The sequence below is a fragment of the Oreochromis niloticus genome, linkage group LG1, assembly GCF_001858045.2.
Source record: "Oreochromis niloticus isolate F11D_XX linkage group LG1, O_niloticus_UMD_NMBU, whole genome shotgun sequence".
NCBI classification, from domain to species: domain Eukaryota; kingdom Metazoa; phylum Chordata; class Actinopteri; order Cichliformes; family Cichlidae; genus Oreochromis; species Oreochromis niloticus.
In genome coordinates, this window is record NC_031965.2 from 14,432,335 (window position 1) to 14,457,946 (window position 25,612).

General features: G+C 40.5%; 1 protein-coding gene across 1 annotated transcript; it reads left to right on the top strand.

The window, feature by feature from the left end:
• Nucleotides 1–20,298: 20,298 nt before the first annotated feature.
• mnx2b (motor neuron and pancreas homeobox 2b) lies at nucleotides 20,299–25,612 on the top strand. Its single transcript, XM_019357116.2, has 4 exons — nucleotides 20,299–20,424; nucleotides 21,590–22,155; nucleotides 23,357–23,517; nucleotides 24,457–25,612. Exons 2-4 carry the CDS (start codon nucleotides 21,723–21,725, stop codon nucleotides 24,871–24,873), a joined length of 1,011 nt encoding a protein of 336 aa, XP_019212661.1. The 5' UTR covers nucleotides 20,299–20,424; nucleotides 21,590–21,722; the 3' UTR covers nucleotides 24,874–25,612.

A 25,612-nucleotide genomic window follows, 5' to 3' on the forward strand; every position in this document is an offset into this window, starting at 1 on the left:
CTGGTTTGATGCCTGCAGTAAGAAATCTCTCCTGTATTACAGACACACTGGTGAAGATCACAGATGAGTGTGTTATTTGATTTTGTAAAATCCTTTTGAAATTATGTTTATTCACTGTCAAGTAAAAGGATAAATGTGATAAATATGTAGCACTATGTACACAGTTTTTAATATACTTGTGAAATAAAATGGCATCGTGGCATTTTAAAAGTAGTCTGTCAAATAAATTATGTGAATCTGTGTTTAAGTGCAGTTACCTCTAACACTTCATTGCCCGATTTAAAAAAAACAAACAAACAAACAAACAAAAAAACGAACAAAAAAAAGCATTCTGAAAGCATTAATTAGTGGGTTAAATGTCATAAATTCAACCTATGGGATCATCAGATATTTGCATTTCAGTTTTTTGATAACCTGATGTTTTGTGATGTCAAAGTATCATCATGCAACATCAATTTGCAGCCTATAAAATTTTATTTTTAAATGTGACATCATGGTGGATGATCAATCACAATTCACAGATAATAGTAATTTATGATGTACAGAAAGCAAGTTATCAGTTTCCTTGTCATTCGTTGGCTCTACAAATTAATGAGAATTAAAATTAGTTTGCTTCCAGTCTCCTCCAGTAAACGGTTAATCTTGTTCACCACCAAATTAAAGTGTTTGAGTTTAGAGTGTTATGTGATCATGTGGTCAGTAGTAACCATGGCCACAAAAAGCATGAAAATAGGTGAATGTATCAGCATGTCATAGCATTGATTACATATTACTGATGAAAGCCCCAACCGTGCCTAATTAATGTGGGAATCAAACACTCCCTCCATGATCATCACCACCTAACACCACTGGTGTGGCAAAGCAATATTTTAAGTTCTTCCTTTATCATTTTTGCATGCGTAATTTTATCAGCAGTATGTTAACGTCTTTGCTAAATGGTTTGAGTTTCATTTTGATACATCAGGAGTGAGAATCTGATGAGCTTGTAAGTAGTATGAAGGAATGTTATGCTATGAAATGGAAAAGTGCCCATAAAACAACAAATAGGACCTTGAGCACAATTTTGGTAATGATCCATTAGGGCTGATCATTGTGTCCAGTACTGTAGGGTTCTTGTGAACTGTGGGCAGATGGACAGATGCCTTGCCTTGAGCCCATCAGTGTTCCAGCCAAATGAGCTAATGACTAATAAAACCTTTGTAATTTCTACATTTGAGGTTACATCTTACCTATATTGGTTATCAAGCTACAGAGATCACTGAGGTATCACATGACAGTGCCCAAATTAACTGTATATGTGGCGTAGCACAGAATATACGGGTTATAAATGGGATGAAAATCGCTAAAATTGTCAGATATAGCTTTAAAAAAAAAAGGGATAGCAATCTTTGTACACACCTAAACTGAAGGGCAAAATTTGTTACGGGACAGAAGATCAGCTGAGAAGCTGAGATAACACCAAAATATAATCAGAATATTTAGACTACATTGTGTCCCATTTGTCCCACACAAACACATTTGTCTACCTCACATTTAGTTTTATGGGGGATCTGGCCACCATACTTCTGTGGTGAATCCATGTAGTGACTACAATGCATCAATGATTAAAGTGGCCAACAGCACTGCCAGTATTTATACCTGTTTTTTTGATGGTGATGTGTAGTTCTGGTTACTATGTACCTATATGTAGATTTAATGCAGAAGCATAAATCTCCTGTACCCTGTAAGCTCCATATTCACTGCATAAGTATAAATTAAGTAGTGGCTGAACAGAAGGAAATACCTGCTGCCTGGCTCCCAAACACGACCTTTAAAAGATTAAACTGCAGTGTTATGTGGTTTTCAAATACGTTTTTTTGTTTGTTTGTTTGTTTGTTTTTTGTTTGGGTTTTTTTGTGCACACTTTTAAATTAAATCGGAAGAACTCTATATTTCAGTCAAGCTGTCTCAGTCTCAGTTAAATTGTATCCAGTGGCTGACGATCACAGCCTTCATTTGATAGCACCGAGCGCTGGTGGCCGTTATCTGCATCTTTCCTCATGCGCTTTTGTTCGCAAACAAATATCCAATCGCACATGTAGCTGAATTTACAGCCCCAACACCCACTCAGATCACTGAGGTGTCACACTTCACTGCTGCCCCAATTACTTTCAGAGGTAATATCTACCTCCGCGGGCGCAAACACATACATATGACCAGCCGTAAAGTTCACCCGCCTCGCATATTTACAGTGCGTATGCCCTCTTATACACAAACACCCTAAGGAATCATTACACTTGAATTAATAACATTCCATCAAATGTTTTCCTCAGGCCCACCTACAAATCCCAGCCTCCCCTGGGTGGGGGTGCTGCGTTCAGGACAGAGCTGTTTTTATGGGTTCAACAGGGATACACACACACTCTGGGCCTACCTTTTATATTCACGATCATCTCCATGTGAGGGGCTGAATGATGTCATACAACACAAGTGCAAGGTCAACGAAAGCGTCCGCTTGCGTTTTAGCACAGTTTCACATGCTTTTGGTTATCAGTCATTAAGTGGACCCACACCGCTGGTTCGGATGCTGTGTGTGCCTGAGTGATCTGCATCCCCCCCCCCCTCCCCTCCAAGACTTGAATCACAACCACACTTTAGCTCTCAAACCATAAACCATCTGCAGGCTTTATTGATTTGGCGATGAATCAATTAGTGAATTATTTAATTAGCAAAACATTATGGGTCAGTGCAGGGCTGCTCCCACCCCGCAGTGCTCCTGGGTCTCTTTAAATCATTTTGCACATATGTTTGGGACCTGTGTGAGTATGTGCACGTCATCGTATCTGTGCAAAAATGACCACACAGAAGTCACGTGGTCTTTGTTTTGGACCTTGAATTCAGACACGATCCCGGGGAGACCTTGTAAAGTCGCCCAGTAAGTTCCTGTTGCCACTTGCCAGATGAGGGCCCCTGTTCCTTTATAGCTTTATGTGTACAGACTGAAAACTTTTGCTGTCACTCAAGTCCAGATTAGTCTTGGCTGCGGCTGAAAGAGGGAGAAATATGGACATTACGTCTCCCTCGTAGAGTGGATGAGTTACGGCCCGGGCTTGTGATCGGGGCGTCCTTTTGAAGAAGGAGCTTTCTGTGCGCTCATTAATTCATGGGAGTGTTTGGGTTAAAATGCATAATGAGTTCATTAAGGGGGATTGGCGTAATCAAGAAAGGTATTGGCTTAATTACTGGCACAGAGCCAGACCTATCCGTTCTCCCTGAGACCGGCAACCCACCCTGTCCACAGAGCTCACTAATTTAATTAAGTGTACAAAACGGTACACCCTAACGTCGCCCTTGGGGGCAATTATGGCACCAGAGATTGAAAGATCTCCTCCGGGGGTATTTTACTTACTGGCAGGAGATTGCCTGTGTCAGTTAGCTGATTGCATTGATTATATTGATTTGTAACAGCTTTTCGGGTAATTTCATCTGCAAAGGTGAGAGCAACACGTTGGCCCGGGGACTTTTTTATTTATTCTTTTTTTATCTAGACACTGGACTCTTTTGCCAAGTGATTAGATGAAATGGAGCTCCACAATAAGTCTTTTAAAGTGGGAGTTGGGGGAGGTGGATCGATAGTTTTTATTTGCTGTATAAGGTCAACACAGGTCGGATGTTATGAATTCTTTTAAAGGCATCACAACTCCTTGACCAGCAGCGTGGCCACCTTGTTGTGGTTGTGCTGAATCTGCAAGAGAGTGGCTTAAATGGGCAGCTATAGGACTGATCTTCAGCTCATAACAGAGACATGTGGGGCAGGTTTACATTACCTGAGGCAAGCAAACCAGGACAAAGAGCTAGGTTGAGTCTTTTTAAAGTGCTGGAGAGATACCCCCTACAAGTGCACATGCTACTTTTTCTTCCTCTTCTTCTTTTTTGATTACTTCCCTTTTTTTTCAAGCAAACTCACTGTACTGAAATTGTGTGATGGTAGCTTAGTGGACCCTAAATGTAGGACCTAATAGTTTTAGCCCTCACAACGTTTTTTGGGTTTTTTTATCTAAAGGGACTAAGGGATGACATCTAAAATAACTGCTAAAGCCATATTATTTGATTTATATGCATCTTATACTTTGCATTTCCATCAAAATTAAGCATCTCCCACCTCAACATGCAAAAGCCACACAGATAAAGGACTTAAATTCAGTTTCTGATGTCTTTAAATGTGTTTATGAGGAGCTGTGTTTGCTTAGTTTTTAGGCAAACATACATAAATGCAGACACACAATGACATCATCTTCACAACTGTGTTCTCCAAACTGGGGGATGTCTTGGTTGTTGTAGAAAGGCTTCCTTTTCTGTCAATTAAAGAGAAAAATTTGCTCTGACATATTAGTTTTAATTGCAGGCCTATAACCTTTGCTAAGTGTGCCAAAGGTACAAAGAGGCTAATAGTTTGATGAGCAGTTCATCAGCGAGAATTAAGAGGATAGGATGACAAGATAATCCAGAGGTGCCATGGTCATTAAAGGTGGCCAGAGGAGAGCAAATTAGCTGATTAAACAACTTCCCACCCAGCCTGTGTCGTGCAAGCAGAAAGGAAGGCCTTCACGGTGATGGACGAGGGGGCGTGGAGGAGGCGTTCATGTCGCTTGCTGGTAGAGTTGTCATCGAGTGAGTGAAGTGTCTTCATCAATTTGGAGCCATTATCATGTCAAAAGGAGAGGGTGGCACTTGCCAGAGGGGAACAGATTGGGGGAGGAGAGACACTGAAAGCCCATCTGCATACTATAAGCTTATTCATTTTCACACACACACATACACTCTCCCTGCTCCTCCAGCCCCTCCTCCCAAGGCAGGCCAGTTTACCGTAAGGCCGTTTAATTTTCCTGAAATAGGGCTCTGACAGCTGTGTCATGCTGATGAGAAGGTGCTGAGAAGAGTGGCAGCCTGTCACATCTCATCTATCTCAGCTCGCACTCTGCTCAACTTCTGCTGCCTTCGCCTCCTCGTTTCGCTTTACTTCTTCTGGGATGTCACACTTTTTTTCTTCTAATGAACGCAGACATGTCAGTCTGTTAAATCTGCTGTTGTGCAAGGGAAGGACGATTGGTGATTGGCACAGGAAGAGTACAAAAGTAATAAGTGGGAGCTGCTTTTTATTTTACTTGCATAGATTGTTATGGGTCCCTTTATCATCTGACCTGGCTCAATTATGCCAATTGGATATCACAGAGACACCGAGAGGTTGTGGGGACAGCCAAAGGAAATGCAGAAAGTGTGTGTGTGTGTGCATGTGTGTATGAAACATGGAGTAAAGACATAGGGAATGAGAGTAGAAAATAGCTTGTTGGTGGAATATGCATCACTTAGCATGTATTACTTTGCAGAGAGAAGCACAACAATTTAAATGTTAGTGATGTCATTTCCACCCGTCAGTCATGTCAGCGGCGATAAATGTGGAGCCATTACATAAATGAGATGTTGGCGTGACCCTCTCTATGCATGCATGCAGATACACTCACCCGTGTCACTTCAGGTTTATGTCAATAGTAAACTAGCCTAGAATAGAAAAGAAAAAAAAAACCTAATCTCTTTTGTTATAAAAGTTGTTTTGCTTTGTTTTATTTCAAAGTGTAAGTCCTAAACCAAAATCAGGTTAGTGGCCGAGATTATCGTCTTGTGTAGTTTTTGGCTATTTGTGAGATATTTTCAGAGAAAAGCTTATAATACAAAAGAATGTACACTAATACAAAAGTCAGAGGTTTACAAGCAGCAAATATATGTAGAGTTAGGACCAAAAGTTTTTAGGCAATGGCACTTTTTCTTATACTTCTGTCCAACACTACAGTGCATTTTAAATCAACCAATCAAGATGTGCAGACTTTTAGCTTTAATTTAAAGGGGTTTTGCAAAACATTTGCATTAACTGAGTGGGAGTTACAGCCGTTTTAACTATTTCTAAACACTAATTAGACAAACTAGCAGAACTTTAAATATAAAGATTATTTTGAACGAGTACAAACATAAAATATTTATACACAAGATTTAACCTTTACTGAATCCAAAAAGATAACGTCCACTCGAGCACCACAGGGGATGCGCATTGAAAGAGGAGGTACTTGTAACACGGTGAACTAATGTTGCCTGTATTAATTCATCTCCATGTTTATTGTGTGAAGTTGACTGGTTTGGGAGTGGTTTTGTGTGTCACATTTGCTGTGAGCCAATGGCTGTGATGGGTTGGACTAATTGAAGGCAGGTGTATTTGATTGCAGTGATACTCTAGTCTACTTATGGCCCACACTGCAAACACTGCTGTAATATTATGTGTCTCTGCGCAGGTATGTATTATGACCTGATATGTTTATGATGGATAGTTTGTTACTCTGTAACTTGTATAATTTTGGATCATTGTATTAAAAAATGATCTCTTAGAATTTATTGACTGTTGTCTTTTGCCCATGACAGAGATGGTTGGTCAGACCTAAAATCTCTGTGTTGCATACAAACAGTATTCAAAGTCACAAAGTTCCCCAACATTCACTATCCAACAGGGTAAAGTGTGCAGTGAAGAAAGGTCTTATAAATCCAGTTTTTAGACAATCATGAGCAGTTTCTCTCCTTCTCCATACTTTTTTTTTCCACATCCCATCTTTCTGGTCCACGTTGATCTTGGTTTCATCAGTCTGTTTTGATGTGAAGTCTAATATCGACACTTCTGTTCTTGAGGGTAACCAGAGGTTTGCACATCGCCTCCTCTAGAGATTTCTTTGATTTGGTTTTTCTTAAAGAAAGATTTTTACAATCAGCAACTTGAGATATCTTCCAGGTCTTTGGTGTGGCAGAGGTGACGCGTGCATTCCTTCTTTTTACAGTGTACCAGGATGTTCATTTGGTCACCCCTTAAGGTTTTTTTTTTGTTGTTGTTTTGTTTTTTACAGTCTTTTAACTGTATTAAGTATTTTCTGTTCGTTTTGTTTTTAAGGTTAATAATGGCCTCCCTCACTTTCATCAACATCTCGTGGGACTTCAAACACAGCTGGAATGTTTGATTTAAAAACGCACTGTGGTTGTGGACAGACACAAAAGCTAGTTACTAGTTAGCTCGTACACGGCTACAAGCTGATCAAATAGTGCGCATCAGTTTGAAAGCAGCTTTGATATTTATATAAAACATTTATAATTAGGGCAATAATTTACAGTAACATTGATAAGTAATTTAATAAGGAACATCTCCATCAGTCTTCCAATATGTAGTTAAAACAGCTGAGGCTGCAGTTGTTCCATTCTGTGCTCATTTCTGTGCACATTCAAATACCAGTACCTGTGCCTACATGCGGACACGCAGGTTCAGCCTTCACAAACAGTTGAGTGGAGCCGTTGCGGCTACGCCTCGGCCCGGGACTGTCACTGTTAGTGATCCCAGCCGCTTTGATGCTGTCAGCCAGACAGATTACCCCGCTTTTAACCATCTTTTGAACTAAGCATGCCACACAAAAGCCAGCTGTACACCATCATGCCAGTGCAAACACTTATTCACATTAATGCCACTTTATTCGCTGTCGTTACTTCACAAGTGGAGGAAGGACGCATTTGTTCTGAGTCATTATTTAGATAATATGTCACTCACCCTGAAAGCGAGCTGAATTAGAAAAGGTCAACAGTTCAGTGAAAGTATACATGAAAGGAGAAAACCATCATCATCATTTGTCGATTAGCCAAACACTCCTGAGAAAGTATGTTTATTACATCTACAAAAAGACTCACTCACTTACAGATCATAATAAGGATAATAACCCTTTTATTCTAAGAGTTGCCAGCTCGTCGATCTGCCTTACACTCCACATGCCTTTATAAGACACAACTGCATGTCATCAAGTATGTTTTTGTCTTCTCTGTCACTGCACGTTTCTGCAGATGTCTGTGGATGGGAGTTGCATGTTTATGATCTGCAGGTAGTGGCCTGACCTACCTGCTCAGTGTTTGTTGTCTTTTGTATTTCAGAGGTTTGCCTTTCTCTCTCCTTCCCCTCCTCACTTCAACCACTCGAGGCAAATTGTTGTCCTCCGTGAACCTGCTTCGACTTCTTGCTAAAAGTGGTTCTTTAAAAGTTTTTAATTCAGATTAGTTGTTTATAATGGGGGTTTTTTTTTCCTTTTTTTGTTTTTTGCATAAGTAAAAGACATTGAAGTTAGAGATACAAACAGTTTTTTAGAACAGAAAACCATGTTTGTGTCACTTTGCAGTTTGCAGCGCTGAGGTAGGAGGGAAGGGAAGGCAGGGTTGGAAGGTCAGTGTCTCTGCTGCCGGAGGAAGGGAGGCAGTCAGCATAGGTACGGGTGGGTAAGAAAGGGGGAATTTAATTAGAGCAAGTGCCTGCATCCCCCTCTGGTGTCCTGCTCCGAATTACTATTTGCTGCCAAGGGTTAACTGGCCTGATAAATGGGATCAGTCACACTTGTACACACACACACACACACACACAAACACACACATGCAAATACAAACACCTGTGCTGTGGAGAGGAGAGGACTAAGGCCTGTATGATACGAACAGAATGAGTGATGATACAAATATCGAAAGAGCATGTAGCCCAAACACTGCGTTCAGTTAAGCAATGACCTGTTTTGTGTTTGGATCCTATTGAAACCAGATTTTAAATTTCAGTCTGTCTTTACGCTTTAGGTTAATATGTTAAGCCTTTTATCTTAGTGCATTACTGAAGGCTTGGTCAGTGGTAACCCCAGTTTGTATGCCTGCTGGATTTGCAGACACTTAAGTGGATTTACTAAATGTTAATCAGCCAGCAATTTTTTTACAGGCCTGGATGCTGCTTAAAGCTACTTAATGCTCTTCTGATGCATTTCCAGAACCTTTAGAGTGTCCTCGAACTCTCCGGATCGCGGAAGGCTTCCTTCTGTTTATCTAATGAGTTATTTGGACTCAGACTCAAAAACTAATTATAATCTTGTTAGCAACTTCACAAAAGAATTTGCCCGATAGGTCAATGATGACAAATTTCTCACCATTATCTTGCAGAATTAAGAATTAAGGGCCAGACTTACTAAGTCAAATATTGTGTCCAATAATAACTTAGCGTGGTTCCTCTGATGGCAGAACAGAAAGTACCTAATGGAATAATTTATTTCGATACAGCTGTGTTGCAAGGTCAAGCCTGTGGGAGGCAGAGGAGATAGGGGAGAGTGCAGGAAAGGGAGTTATTGCAAGAATATAGGAAGATAGTGAAGGACATTAAAAACAGTTCTGAAAAGATTAGTTAGTATATCCATACTTTTATACAATGGATTCATATTTCTACTCAGTCTTAAGTCAAGTGGGCCTAAATGCAAAATTAATTAAAAATGATACGAGCATTTAGTTGGAAGAAGACACATTATAATGTCATTAATCTTTAAAACCTGAAACCTGAAATAGTGAAAGTGGAGTTTTTACTGAACCTTATGACAAATTCTGAAAAATTAAAACAAAAAAAAACATTAAACATTAACATTAACATGAAGTTTAATTTATCATATTTGCTACATCTGGCAATTTTTTAGCCAGCAATTTATTCCCAAACATATTGTGCAATTTATTTAGGTTTTTCAGAGAGAGAAAAATCAGGCTGATGATGCAGGAGTCTCAAAAACTGTATGTATATCATATAAATATGATACACTAGGGTTAAGGGGATAAACCTTTCATTGGCTATCCCCAGAAGCCATTTAGCCTAGTTCAGCCTGACAGATGAAGTCAGGTGAAAGCTAGCCTGGTTCTCTCAAAATGTTTGACATACACAACTGACCAAAACTTCCCAAATGAAGAATTTTACTTATGTGCTCAAACTTCTTTAATAAGTCATAGTTGAATAAATATTTCGATTTGTATATTGATTTAAAAAAAAAAAATAGAATACAGGTATATCATGCTTATTTATGTGCTCTGCAAGTGCTATTGTGAAAGCAGGGCTACCATAACTTAGCATAAAGCTTGCCATAAAGCTTAATATTATACACCTAAATAATTAAATGAATGATGTTAGAATTTTATTTAGCTGTCACTGTCAAGTGTCTGTTGTGTGCATTGAGGCCCACTGCCACAATGACCCGGCAAAACTTTAATAACACTTTAAAGGTATGTGTAGAGTATGGTGTGAGCCTCAGAGTGAGACATAACGAATCCTTTAATTGTAGACTAACCTTTGCTTCGAGACACAGTGTGAGAAGACAAATTTCATTCTCTCATCAGGTCAGAACCTCCAACAGACCGGGCAGTTACTATTTCGGTTAGTTCACACACTGAGCGAGTCCCACCTTGGCACATTTCCCGAAACGCAACACGTCAGTACACCAAGAGCAAACAAAATATAACAAACGGCACTAATCTCATAAGCCTATTTGTACAAAACCAAATGTCAATAAACATGAGATATTGAAATGTAAATATGGTACATTTTCATTTCTCAGAATCATTTTTAGAATATAAACAGATCAGCACACAAACAGCTGAATTTAAAATTTACACCACATGTCACTAAAATACAACTTAAATACTTACATGAGATAGAATCATAAAGAGTGAAACACAGGAAACAATCTGAAAGTATACAAGTAAGTTAACCATATAATCTGTTCTAAAATGTAACCAGCAACCAGTGGGACAGTTAGGGACATCATTTGTTGGGAAAAAAGTAAATGTTGGAATTTTGCCTCCAAACAACCACAGTGAAGTTTTTTCAATCAAACAATTAAGATGTGATTGAAGTGCAGACTTTGAGCTTTAATTCAAGGGGATTATGAAAATTGCATTAACTGTTAATGAGTTACAGCAATTTTAGTCCAGGCCTCCTTTTTCTGAGGCTCAAAAGTAAATGGACAGTTCAAGTGTCATTACTGGGTTTAGTTCTGATAGCTGCTAGTATGTATCTGTAAAATCCTCCGAAATTACAGATGAAACTCAGGTGCATCTTCTGGCAATGCCATGTCTTAACAAAGCTAATCCAGACCCACCCTGAAATCTAGTCTGGTTCTTCTTTGGGCCTCTCCACAAACTTTCCTAAAATTTGGCCTCTATATTATGTTGACCTTGCCATGGCAGTGGGAAAATGGCGTGCTAAATTCTAACTATCCTACATATTGACTCAAAAGCACAGAGTCTCCAGTTATTTGTGACAGGCTGTGTAAAAGTGATTTAGCCCACCTTAAATATTGAGCATATGTAATTTACTGAGAGGACGGGCCACCTATTCACCTCTCTAACCTTTGGGCTGTAAATACGACAAATTTGAAGTACAAAGAGTGAAGGAGAGATGAGTCAATGAGGTGCATGCACACACACACACACACACACACACACACACACACACACACACACACAGATGTTTGTATTTAAACCACTTTACTTGCTCCCTCAAATCGGGTATTGTGTTTGTCAAGAATGAAACTTAAGATTAACCAGGAAAGTGTTTGGTTTGAATGAAAAGTTACTCAAAGTCAAAAAGGGCCAAAGCTAATGTAGGTGTTTCTGATTTCAATTTTTTCATCTAATTTTGTATTTCAAGCTAAATTTATAGAGATCTGTCAAGTGGGAATTTATGGGGGTATTTTGACTGCCAATTCATCAGGCCTGTGCTACTGACCATTCTTTGTCACACCTCTGATAACATTTTGATCAATTCAAAGCTGTTAAAATATACCCTGCTGCTGTGATTTACCTCTACTCCAATTTCAAAGATTGGTCAATCTTAATAGTGACCTGTTAGCCAATTGACAAAGTCAATAGACTAAACAGGACTATTGACCAGTCAAAAGTGACCGATCAATTCATTTCACTTTTTGAAATATTGACTTTGTCCTCCCAGAAATCATGTGCTGGGAGGTGACTCTCCCAGTATCAACAGAAATGCATTTACTTAAAACTTTACTCCCATGCAGGATCTAATTTGTTGTCCAGGTTACACAGAGTATTCAAAAACTTAGTATGCATGCTTATGAAATAGCAAAAATCACACCTGGCCTCTATTTCCTTCAAGGCCGTCTCCATGTGGACCTCTGCACCGCAATGCTTTATTTAGATCACTCTGTGGGGCACACCATTCTGCCAGTTGCATATGGGATTTTAACATGTCTTCGTGTTGAGCATCATTATTAGTAATGGCTCGAATCTGGCGTGACCCACCAGTCAAAACTGGAAGAGTTCGTAGTCCATAGCCAAAGCCCTGAGGTCTGTGTTGTGTCAAATGTGGTGCAAAAAAAAACAAAAAACAGGAGGGTGGTGTGGCCTCAGCAACAGCAAGAAGGTCCTGGGTTCAAATCTAGTCTGGGGCCCTGCCTTTAGTTTTTCTGTGTGGGGCATTTTCTCTCCATATCTGTGAGGTTTACTCCAACTTCCTCCCAGGTGGTTAGGTGATTCTAAACTGACCGTGAATGTGAATGCTTGTGTGTCTCTGTGAGTTGGCCCTGCAACACACTGGTGATCTTTCCAGGATGTACTTTGTCTTTTATACTATGACTGCTGAGATAACCTCCAGCCCTCCTGTAACCCTGAATTGGAGAAGAGGATGGATGGACAGTCTATTTGTTTGACAAAAGGCCGTCTGTATCCTTTCATCCATTCTATTTTTCTTGTCCTTATCCGGGTCACAGGGGGCACTGGAGCCTTTCCCAGCTACCATAGAGCGAGATCCGGGGTACGCTCTGCACAGGTCACCAATCTGAAAATAACACATAATGATAGACAAACATTCACATTCTCACCTACAGACAATTTAAAAATCACCAACTAACCTAATTGCATGTCCTTGGACCATGGTAGGAAGGTACCTGGAAAGAACTCACATATACACAGGGAGAACATGTAAACTCCACAAAGAAAGGCATGACGGTGGAGTCTGTCTCTGGAGTTTCATGCTGTGAGGCAACACTGCAAGCCACCACACCATCGTGCTGCCTGCAGGCAACATCCTTTCAAAGAAAATAAATAAATAAATGTCAAAGTTGATTATTCAAGCCCATAAATTGATCTAAAAAGAGGGCTGCCTTTAGCTTTATGGCACTTAAAAGGTGACAGTAATTTATGTTTGTTCATTTTCATTCGAATTCTGTTCTTCTATATGCAAACCAGAAAAAAATAGGTTTGGGTCTTGTGAAATTTCTTTTGAAGCAGACTTCTCACACATAAAACTTCTTTCCAAAATCTGTCAAACATGGTGTAGGGTCGCTTATGGCTGTTGGTTTATGGGACGCCCAAACTTACAAATGGTTTAACAGCTGAGAGGTGAACAGCAGAATTACTGCTTAATATTCTGAAGATTATCTGAACTGAAAAAAGAGCTTGATAAAAAAAAAAGAGTCAACTTAATGTTTTTAATATATTTGAAATACATTTTCTGCAAATGAAAAAACCTTCAGTATCCAGTATGTTGCTCTCATATCTCCCGCTCCTTTTCTGTGGTTCGCCTTCAATAACCTTTGGTTACAGTTAACATGCAAATTGGGCAATAAGAAGCTATTACGTGATTGTTAATGGCAGCAGGCGGCTTCCTCACAGCGGAAAGAATGGCAGAAGAATTGCTATCACGAGCAATGAGCTGCATCACTAAAGGAGCAATTAGGTGTAGATTTATATGTCACTTTAGACAACAAAGAATCGCTTACAGTGGTGGTAAAGACACAAAAATTTATACCATAGTTGAAACTGAATTGATCTGTAGAGGCGGAAAACCAAAAGCACAAACCGCCAGCTGGCGGAGATCTTCAAAGCTGAATATCCTCATAAGTGGACTGATAATGCACAGCGGAGAGGGCTGGTGAGATAGCAGGGTGAAAGTAATGATGTCTTGTTGTGGCTGATAAGGTGACTTTATCTCCCATCTCCCATATCTATGCACAATGGGACTCTTGTATGGGTGATAGTAAAACACGGGGCTGTTAGATGGAACAACCCATTAAATGGCCATAAAAGTCACACTGGACTGGATAATGTGAAAGGAAGCTTTGTTTTCCATTGTGGAATAATGAAACAGGTGAGCAGGGAAACAGACTGAAGAGTCATAAGTTTGGAATTCCCCGAATCAGACCCTGAAGCCGACGTCGTTTATCAGATATCTCCGCATTTTAAGCCATTAATCGCCTAAGATCAAACTGGAATGGTGCAAAGGGGCTATTCAGATCAGCCTATAATTATTATTATCTATTTTTAGAGATCTTTATGTTGCACGTTTTGCATACATGGTGCTCAAAAGGTGTTACCTAACCTAAAAGCCAGATAATGGTGTTAGAGCTATCACATGTCAAATCATATTAATCTGTGGTCCATAAATTTAAGGCCTCTTGTAGACTGATTATTTCTAAATATGGAGAGTTTTCATTATCCAGGTCCAGATGGGTGGTAGCTTCTAACAGTGGACTGAATGTGATTGCATTCACACTTTTCTCAACCTGATAATGCTGTGATTGGTCAGCTGTGCAGTGGTGAGAGCAGAGCCAATAATTGCACTGTGATTCATCCCAAATCACAGTCTTAATGTTTCCCTCTGGAAAACATTGACCTGTGGAAAAAGTTCTGTATAAACTAGTTTTGATCATAACCCAGACCTCAGGCCTTAAAGTAATGGATCAGTTTAGGAAACGTGGGGGTTTAAGTCTCCTACTCCTACTCATCCTGTCATAGTTGACAGGAGCTCTTTCTTCTCAGTGTGAGCTTAACAGCTTCCTCTGACACTGAACATTTTAAGCAAATGTGAAAGTGCTAAAAGATGCAGTTCTGCTAATGGCTACTTGAGGCTCTCCAAAATCAGGCCAACACCGAATGACTGTGTTAAAAATGCACAAACACACAGTGGAAGAATTTACGACCTTATAACTCCCTGGGCTAAATTATATTAAGGCTTAAGGTGAGCATTTTAAGCCATTAGTTATCCAGAGTTCTTAATCTCATCTTATATAACCTCTAAACTGTAGTATTGGTACCATTGAGAGCATTTTATTGCACTTATCAGAGAGATAATGTGGCTAATTTTCCTATTGGTGACAATTCAGGAAGTCTGGACTTGAGTTGTGTCTATGAATGTCCTGTTTTAACAAAACTTGCTTCAGCTAGCTGATAATGCTACATAATATAACCAAAGTACAGTGATTTCGGACTCAAAAAAAGAATATCGATGATTGCCACAGAGTCAAGGCCTCAAAACAAACCTCTGCGTGCTGTCATATTAAATATTTGGGGTCTGTGTGATGAATGAAACTGACCAAGTGAGCATTAGTCAGGCTAGCAAACCAACATGAGTAATGTAAATTTGGCTAACAGCAAATCTAGCTTGATATTAAACATTGAACTGGTTACCATTTCAAGAGGTTTCGGTCATTGTCAGCATTTTTGCTGTCACACATCACACATTTGCAGAATTGGGGAAATTTCCTGGTTTTCCAAACAGGAAGTACCTCACATACACACCCGCCCTGCTAACTTACCAGTTACGGTCAGTTTGCACCTTCTGTGCCAGCTGAGGATGTGATCCTCTTTTCATTTGGTTTCTTGTACTCGTGTCTTAATGATATCATATAAAGTGTACACTAGTTTGCATAAAAACAAAGCTTTCACACAGAAACATCCAAAAGTTCAAAGTTTTTTTTTCATTGCAGTGCATTCCAGCTTTGGCAAACACCTGTGTTATCTCTCTGCTAGACGCTCATAAACATGCTAATGCACAATGAAAGCGAGAGAGAGGAGAGGGAAGGGGCCAAAGTAGCAAAGACAGACAACGGGAGATTCACATCCAGTGGGCTAGATGTCATATGGAAAAGCTCAATATTGGTTAATAAATGAAGGGGGACAGGATACAGAGACTAGGAGGAGAAGAAAAAGTAATAAATTACTTTTATCTCCTTAATGAGACAACATTAATTTTGGTCTCAAGGTCTGGCAGAAAAGTGAGTTGATTTATCATCTGTCTTTAACGCTGTGGGAATTAGTCTAATTACCAGAGCTATGGAGAGCTGATTTTCACTTCACAGTAAGCCCATTGTGCGCCACAACCATTTATCACAGCAGCAGTCTGGCCGTTGTCCTCCACGCCTGGTGGGAAAGGTGGTGTTGGTCAACAGCGTCCCTGAAAGCTTTGTGTGTCACAACATGCCTGAAGAGAGGGCAGATACAGGAATGTGCACACACAATCAAAGTAAGCTGGATTAGGATCAATCACAGTGCCTGGATATTGTATCAGTGACAGCGAATCAAAGAAGATATATCTTTCAATGTCCGTTACATTGCTTTGTTGATGTTTTTATATGTTCTGTGTTGTTCTGACGAGCTATGGAAACACCTGAACTTTCTCCGTTCCGCTCTATCAGCAGCGGGAAGGATCTTATCAATACCTCAAACCGCCAAGAATCACTGACCCAGAGGAGGTGAATAACATAATGACTGGGCCAGCATGCAGATAGAACAAGAGCACACCTGAATTAGTTTAAGGACAGGGCAAGCTGTCTCAGAGCTGTGGTAATGATTGAAAAATATGCCTGTAATTGCTGATAAGCTCTTTAATGTTTCAGTAAACTCCTGTTTGCCGCTAGGTTTACTGACGCATAACTCGTCGATAAACTCTGGCTTTGTAGTCAAGGGCCCGCGGCTCCTTTGAACCAATTGTCCTCTCACAGAGAGAAGGGTGTGCACTGCTTTTGGAGAGTTTCACTAAAGGTTCAAGGGGCCATGTGCATGTGAGGACATGTGTCACAAGGGAAGAAGGGAAAGGAAGTAATGACAGTTTAGATCAGAAAACATTCATTATTAAGCCTTCCACCGCATTAAAATAAAACACTTTCAGCTACACCTGCTGTCAGATATTTCACCTGATAGACTGCAGCCTGGAGTAATGTTTGCTCTTACTGACTTCATTTTTAACAACAGTGTAATTAAGCTATCATGCTATTCCCATTGTCCTACATTTTATCTAGTTTTGACCTCTAAGAGGTTTGCCCATAACTAATCACAAGACAGATCACATTACTATATCTGCTGTTTATAGTTTTAAAGTAAACGAATAAGAAGTCATCAGCTTTGCAAGAAGCTCTGTGACTATATACTTCAGCACTGTAAACTAAATTGTAAAATCTGCAGCCAAGAATGAGTGCTCGAAATCAGTGCTCGAAATTGCAAGAAACCCAAGAGCTACTTTTCAAACTCTACAAACCTCAGTTAGCATTTTTAAATTAATGAGAGTACAGTTAGGAGAAAACTGAGTAAGTATGGTCTGTTTGGAAGGATCGTCAGGAGAAAGCTTCTTCTGTCTGAAAAGAACACGACAGCCTGACTTGGGTTTGCAAAGTTGCACATGAACAAACCACATGACTTCTCGAACAATGTCCTTTGGACAGACAAGAACAAAGTGAAGATGTTAGGCCATTATTCAAAGTAGTATATGTGGTGAGCACAAATTACCTCATACAACTGTCAAACACGGTGGTGGAGGGATGACGATTGGGGCTTATCTTGAAGCCATGAGGCCTGGACTAATTTCAGTCTCTGAGCCGACCACAGAGTCTTCATCTAGAGTATTCTACAATTAAAATGTGAATGTAGGAGGACAGTGACCCCAGTAACAGTAGCAAATCTACAACGGATTGCCCAGAAAAGAAAAGAATCAAAGTTTCGCAATGGCCTGGTCAAAGTCCGGGCCAAAGACTTCGACCTGATTGAAACCCTGTGGCGGGACCTTAAGAGAGCTGTGCATGAACAAATGCCTGGAAACCTCAATGAATCATTGGGGTTTCTTTTGATTTTTTCTACTATTAAATTCATGAGCTTCTTGCAAAAATAAAAAATAAAAATCATAGCATTCTCCCCAACAACATTCAAATTTATATCATCAAAGAGACACTTAAGAAATTGCTGAGCTAACCTCAACAGCTTCTTCTTCTAAACCATTAAAGATCTTTAGACCCCATCTCAATTACACCAACTCCACCTGTTCTGACTGTAGACTTTTATATTAATCAGTCTTCTCTTCATTAATAAGCTTTGCATTACAAGTTCATAAAGCTTCTGATTCAGCTGTTATATTATCAATTATGGACCTATTTAGGATTAGCAGGACTTGTGCACATATCGACTACAGCAAGATTTCATCTTTTCAGGAAGATAACAAGACCATCGTCAGAAGAAGGCAGCAGACACTGGAAGCAGGCGCTGATTCAATTTAATTCGTGGACCTCTGTTGGCAGACCCAAGTGACAGATTTAGCGGTGGCCTGGCTATTTAAATTACTTTCAAATCATAAAGGAAAAAGAAAGGAGGGTTTTGCAGAGGGGAGAGCCTGCAAGAAACAGGCAGAAGGTAGCACTGATTACCCAGAAGCAAATTCCCTCTATATCAGCCCCGGAGACAGACAGCAATCTGCCTGATAGACAGAGAGAGAGATGAGGATGAGAGACACAGCAACAACACGGGTAAAGGAGAAAGAGAAAGTGAGAAGTGGGCGGACCTGCAATTTCCTGGAGGTCAACTGCATCCGCACATACACACGTGTGCACACAATTTTACAGATTTAAGAAGGGAGTGTCCTCAAAAGAGGTGGTGTTTTTGTTCACATCAGCAGAATGAAACACATAAAGGCCCACATGTGCTTTTATGTGGAAAATGTAATATTGTGACATGAGGAAAAGATGGTTGTTTGTTAGTGAAGGTGTTAGAGCCTAAAACATATTCTTGGGAACACATAAAGCAAATAAATATACGTATTATATTGTTATATATTACAGAAGCCACAATTGCACAGGAAAAAAATCACAATATTTATAGTTATTGTTGGATTAGATACAGAGAGTGCAGAATTATTAGGCAAGTTGTATTTTTGAGGAATAATTTTGTTATTGAACAACAACAATGTTCTCAATGAACCCAAAAAACACATTAATATCAAAGCTGAATGTTTTTGGAAGTAGTTTTCAGTTTGTTTTTAGTTTTAGCTATTTTAGGGGGATATCTATGTGTGCAGGTGACTATTACTGTGCATAATTATTAGGCAACTTAACAAAAAACAAATATATACCCATTTCAATTATTTATTTTTACCAGTGAAACCAATATAACATCTCCACATTCACAAATATACATTTCTGACATTCAAAAACAAAACAAAAACAAATCAGCGACCAATATAGCCACCTTTCTTTGCAAGGACACTCAAAAGCCTGCCATCCAAGGATTCTGTCAGTGTTTTGATCTGTTCACCATCAACATTGCGTGCAGCAGCAACCACAACCTCCCAGACACTGTTCAGAGAGGTGTACTGTTTTCCCTCCTTGTAAATCTCACAGTTGATGATGGACCACAGGTTCTCAATGGGGTTCAGATCAGGTGAACAAGGAGGCCATGTCATTAGTTTTTCTTCTTTTATACCCTTTCTTGCCAGCCACGCTGTGGAGTACTTGGACGCGTGTGATGGAGCATTGTCCTGCATGAAAATCATGTTTTTCTTGAAGGATGCAGACTTCTTCCTGTACCACTGCTTGAAGAAGGTGTCTTCCAGAAACTGGCAGTAGGACTGGGAGTTGAGCTTGACTCCATCCTCAACCCGAAAAGGCCCCACAAGCTCATCTTTGATGATACCAGCCCAAACCAGTACTCCACCTCCACCTTGCTGGCGTCTGAGTCGGACTGGAGCTCTCTGCCCTTTACCAATCCAGCCACGGGCCCATCCATCTGGCCCATCAAGACTCACTCTCATTTCATCAGTCCATAAAACCTTAGAAAAATCAGTCTTGAGATATTTCTTGGCCCAGTCTTGATGTTTCAGCTTGTGTGTCTTGTTCAGTGGTGGTCGTCTTTCAGCCTTTCTTACCTTGGCCATGTCTCTGAGTATTGCACACCTTGTGCTTTTGGGCACTCCAGTGATGTTGCAGCTCTGAAATATGGCCAAACTGGTGGCAAGTGGCATCTTAGCAGCTGCACGCTTGACTTTTCTCAGTTCATGGGCAGTTATTTTGCGCCTTGGAAAAGCACGCTTCTTGCGACCCTGTTGACTATTTTGAATGAAACGCTTGATTGTTCGATGATCACGCTTCAGAAGCTTTGCAATTTTAAGACTGCTGCATCCCTCTGCAAGATATCTCACTATTTTTGACTTTTCTGAGCCTGTCAAGTCCTTCTTTTGACCCATTTTGCCAAAGGAAAGGAAGTTGCCTAATAATTATGCACACCTGATATAGGGTGTTGATGTTATTAGACCACACCCCTTCTCATTACAGAGATGCACATCACCTAATATGCTTAATTGGTAGTGGGCTTTCGAGCCTATACAGCTTGGAGTAAGACAACATGCATGAAGAGGATGATGTGGACAAAATACTCATTTGCCTAATAATTCTGCACTCCCTGTAGAGATTTGAAATGTGGCATTATCAAAAGTTGGAGTTTTCCTTCTGGTGCAGAAGCATGCAGTTTCTCAGTGTGAGTTTCAGATAAGCCTAATTCCTCTTATTATACTGTGACTTATAATTTTTGACAAACTGTATCTGTATTGATGTTGTCGTGCCATGTCTGAGAGACGCAGAGAGACGGATGCACGCCGGCTTTCTCCGGTCTTAAAACTGCATTAGTTCACATTAAGCAGAGGGCCAATTAACTTATAGCCTCTACTGCCAAGTCATTACACTTTTATACGGTTTGTGTGCAATTCCTGATCGTAAACTTTAATAGCATCGGTATGGCCTTGGTATAGGAATGAAACAAACCATTAATACTAATGATTTAAATACCGTACACAACGTCTCTAACGTCACACCAATCAGAGGTAACCAATAACATTAGTGTTGAAAACAGGCCAGTATTTGGCTCTAAGGTGTGGAGCAGGGGTCCCCAATCTCAGTCCACGAGGGCCGGTGTCCCTGCAGGTTTTAGATCTCACCCTGGGTCAACACACCTGAATCACATGATTAGCTCATTACCAGGCCTCTGGAGAACTTCAAGACATGTTGAGAAGGTAATTTATCCATTTAAATCAGCTGTGTGGATCAAGGACACATCTAAAACCTGCAGGGACACCGGCCCTCGTGGACTGAGATTGGGGACCCCTGGTGTGGAGGATATTAGCAGCACTAATAATTAGTCTGGACAATGAAAGCAGCGTATAATTCTTTGTTTATGGCAGCCAGGTAGCCGCAATCTGTGGAGAGTACGATGAGCTGGCAGTAAGATAGATACTGAAAATACAATTGCCCAATCTTCTAATGTACTTCGGTGCTTTGATGCAGTTGAAGGTGTTTGCAGGCGGGACCAGGGTTGGACATTACCTCACTCTGAATGCTTTCTGGGGGGAGAAACGAGCGAGTAATTAGCTGATTAGAGGCCCGTCAGAGCAGCTCGAGCTCCAGCCAATCCCCAGCTGGCAGCGGCCTCCAGGGGTGGAGAAGGACGGCTGATGTAGAGGGAAACATACCTCTGTGGGTTAGTTTTCCAAGAGATTCGATGGTGCGGACTGACATAAAGAAACCGGTGCACGCGCGCACATGCGGGTGTCAGTAAGAGTAGCATTAAACAAGTACAACGAGGAAAAATCGTGCCAATGTGTTTTTTAAACGAATATACAGTTTTCGGGCTATTTTTCTTTCTAAAGGGGGGAGAGGAGAGCTTATGATTTTGTGACTGAAGAGCACGGCACAGGTGCGCACCTGGAGAGAGCTCGACTTGTGTTTTCTAAAGACTCCTCAGTCCCGCTCGCTCTCTCTGCTGCTGCTGCTGAAGCCATCATGGAGAAATCGAAAAACTTTAGAATCGACGCTCTTCTGGCCGATGAGACCAATCGGTGTGGTCGAGACCTCTCACCCGGTCTGAGCAGCGACAGCCCGGCCGGCAGCCCGATCTCCTGCCGCCGTGCGGACACTCCTTCCCCGCGAGGAGCGCAACTTCAGACCGGAATAATCCCCAAGCAGAGTGTCCTCAATCTCCCCCATCCGGGTCTTGCATCGCTGCCTCAGGGAGCGATTCCCGGCATGTATCCTGCACCCATGTACCCACTATCGGCGTTGGGTGGACAACACCCTGCGTTCGCATACACTGGCTTCACGCACCTATCGCAGACCTACCCAGAGCACCTGAAGGCGGCTGCCATGGCTGGATCTCTGCCCCTGGAGCACTGGATCCGTGCTGGGCTCATGATGCCACGACTGCCGGATTACAGCTGTAAGTATGATGACATTAGATAAGCAGAGGTCCAGAATAATCAAACTTTAAAATAAATAAATATATAAATAAAAAAATAGATATATTTCACATGAGAATTTATTTGTTAATTTATTTTATTTTCAGACAGCTGTGTGTTACACTGAAAGAGAAAGAATTTAGGCGGAACTTGTCAAGTTAATCTTGATATTATTATTATTATTATTAGTAGTAGTAGTAGTAGTATCATTTTTATTATTATCATTATTATTATGCTCAATTAATAACTAAATAGTTGTCATTTTGGGGGGGGTTTGTGTGTTGCTTATTTTTTCATGATAACAATTGCACACAGCACCGATTTATTGCTTAAATCACAAACCCGACTGACGAATCTGACATTGATTTTTTTTTTCTATTCTCCAAAGTTTTATTACATTTAAAAACCATAATAATTAAAAAATAATCTGAGAAAGAAACGGGCAGCATTTTGATTTGTTTATTTATTATTCATAAATACATTTCACTGGCAGCGTAATTTAAAGCCTTCGGTTAGCTTTGCGTTGTGCTCCTTCTGGTTTTTTTTTTTTTTTTGGTTTTTTTATCCAACTAAGTCCTGTATGTTGCGTTAATGGCAGTCATACATCGTCCCTCGCAGTACAGTGGCCCCTGTTTTACTGCTTCTCTGTCATATTTTAATTTTGCCCCATTTATTTCTCTATAAACGCCAGCCCGATGAAAACTGTCTTTGTGTGACGAAGAAACTATAAACAAACACCTAAAACGTTCTGTAGTTCATCAATAAAATCCCAAAAGCCTTCATTGAATTTTCATTAAGTTAATGGCATGCCTGTGTTTTTATGGCCTCTGCGCCCGCTTCTGCCGTGTCCCCCCCGTCAACAATAAACTGGAGTAAAGCTATTATAGTTAATGATGGCCCGAGAGTGCCGGCATATGTGCGTCTGTTCCCACCCACAACATTACCATGAACTTCTGATGTCCTTGATGTTACAGTATATAAATAAGAGTGGTGGCAGCCAGTGAGCAAATATTCCTGGATAGATCCTTAAATGAATCCAAATAATTAGGAAATAACTTTATAATATTAATATTCACATATTCACCCATCCTGTTTTTAGGTGATTTAGGTTTTTAGAATATACACTTATAGTCATCTTGCATGGGACCACACACAAACTGATAACTTTGCTTCCTCTTCCAGCGGGTGCTCAGTCAGGCCTGTTGGGGAAATGCAGGAGGCCCCGCACTGCCTTCACCAGCCAGCAGCTCCTGGAGCTGGAGAACCAGTTCAAGCTTAACAAATACCTGTCCAGGCCCAAGCGCTTCGAGGTGGCCACCTCACTCATGCTGACCGAAACACAGGTGAGCCAGACCAGAGACTGCAGAGCTCCTCTTTACATCTCCAGAACAAATTTATTGACCTGACGTAGATTATTCTCAAATTTTAAAAGTCAAAGCTAACTACAGCTACAGACCAGATGCCAGCACACTGTATGTGTGTAGTTACAGTTACAACAGTTATATCTATTTTTTTATTTTCTTAATAAGAATAACTTGGTAGAGTTAAAGGAGTGTGAAACCCAACACCTAATAACACAAAATGAGCCACAAAATCAAAATAGAAGAAAAAGAAAACAACCAATCAACAGATTTAATCTTTCTTTTTCTTTTTTTATTGTAGCCTTAAATAAGACCAAACCATTTTTTAAAACCATGAAAACAGCCAGCAGCAGTCTATTACATCAGCTTTAAATGTTACATTTCACTAAAGTATCTTCATTCAGTGATTTTTATCTTGTTGCAGTTAGCTGATCAGCAAACTGCTTCTCATGTCCAGGGATGTGGTGATGTCAATCATCTTTGGCAGTTTTCAGTGTTCATTGTTTACCTATCTTCATATATTCATGTGTGTAAGACTCACATGTCTTATGTTTCTGTTAATATTTATTTGTCGCTGATTGTTTCAGTGTTATGAATTCTAATATCTCTGGTAGGAGGAGGAGGGAGTATTTGTGATAATAAAGAGTGATGTCGTTAAGAGTGATGACCACAGCATGAACCCAAAAATAACACTTTTTATCCTCCCCAACACTGACATGCAACATGAAACATATCACCTTAAAAATGAAGGTAAAATAAACACTTTATAAAGCAGCTTTTATCTAACCAAGAAAAAAGAAATAGGACAGAGAGAGCTTCTGGAGCTGTGACCAAATTTGTCTTTGTTTCTGTTCAGACAAACCCCGGGTTGCGTTTCGTCTTTTAAACATGTGTTCTTCTTCTACTACGATCACTTCCCAGGTGAAGATCTGGTTCCAAAATCGGAGGATGAAGTGGAAGCGCAGTCGGAAGGCAAAGGAGCAGGCCACTGCCTCCACCCAGTCTGAGGCAGAGAGACTACGCAGCTCGGGAAAGACAGGCTCCGACAAATCCAGTGAGAGCAGACGAGCTTTGAACCCGGACGACCGAAGGATAGCTCTCGAATTGGAGGATGGAGAAGAGGAAGAAGATGGAGAGGATGAGGAGGAAGAAGTAGCGGAGGCGCCCCAGCGTGGCTTTCCTCTTTCTGCGGGTAACCGAGTTGGGATCCAGCAAACCACGGACTTCTTGCAGCGTAACAATGAAGCTGGCTACAGCTCCCACAGCCCTTTCTCTGATGATGAGCTGGATGGGGTGGAAGTGGGTGGGGGTGACAGGAAAATTGGGGCAGGACTGTGAATACACACCCAGAAAAAGGTTTAAAAAAACCCATGAGAATTACCTGAGTGTTTCAGCGACATCACACCGGGAAAGTCTGTGTTTGTGAGAGAGGACAAACCTAAAGATCTTCACCTCGTATGCTCTGAGAAGGTTCTTCCAATCAGGACATTTGTTGGACTCATTCACACACAAACAAATGCAGGATTATGACGCGTGTATAGTGCTTAAACTATTTGTGAATAGAATTATCACCAAGTAATTTACATTGCTGCAGCATGCTGGAAAAAAGTGCTTATTTCTTTCCCTAATTTTTGCTCTTTTTTTAATGCGCCAGGCATCCTCTGTGGCAAACTTGTTTCCTCCATCCACTCACAGCCTGAGCTCCACTCAGTGAACACATTTTTTTAGGAATAAAATGTTAAGGGGAGTGAACTGTAACACATTCAAACAGTTTGATGAGGTTCAGGAGGCGCACTAGCCGTGTGACCATTGATAGAACGGACAAAGGCTCAGAAACAGCTGCAGTTCCAGATGTTTTTGCTCCTAGACTTTGCACAGCATCCCATGTAGCGCATTTCCATTTGTGCATTTAATGTGAATATTCAGATTTTTTTTTTTCCAATAATATTTATGACTTGGTTGTCGTCACTTACATGTAAATAAATGAACTTAATTTATTCGAATGATTGCAAGGATGAATCGTACGTGTATTTATCTCAAACTTGTGTGGTGTAAATGTGAAATAAAGAAAATGGCA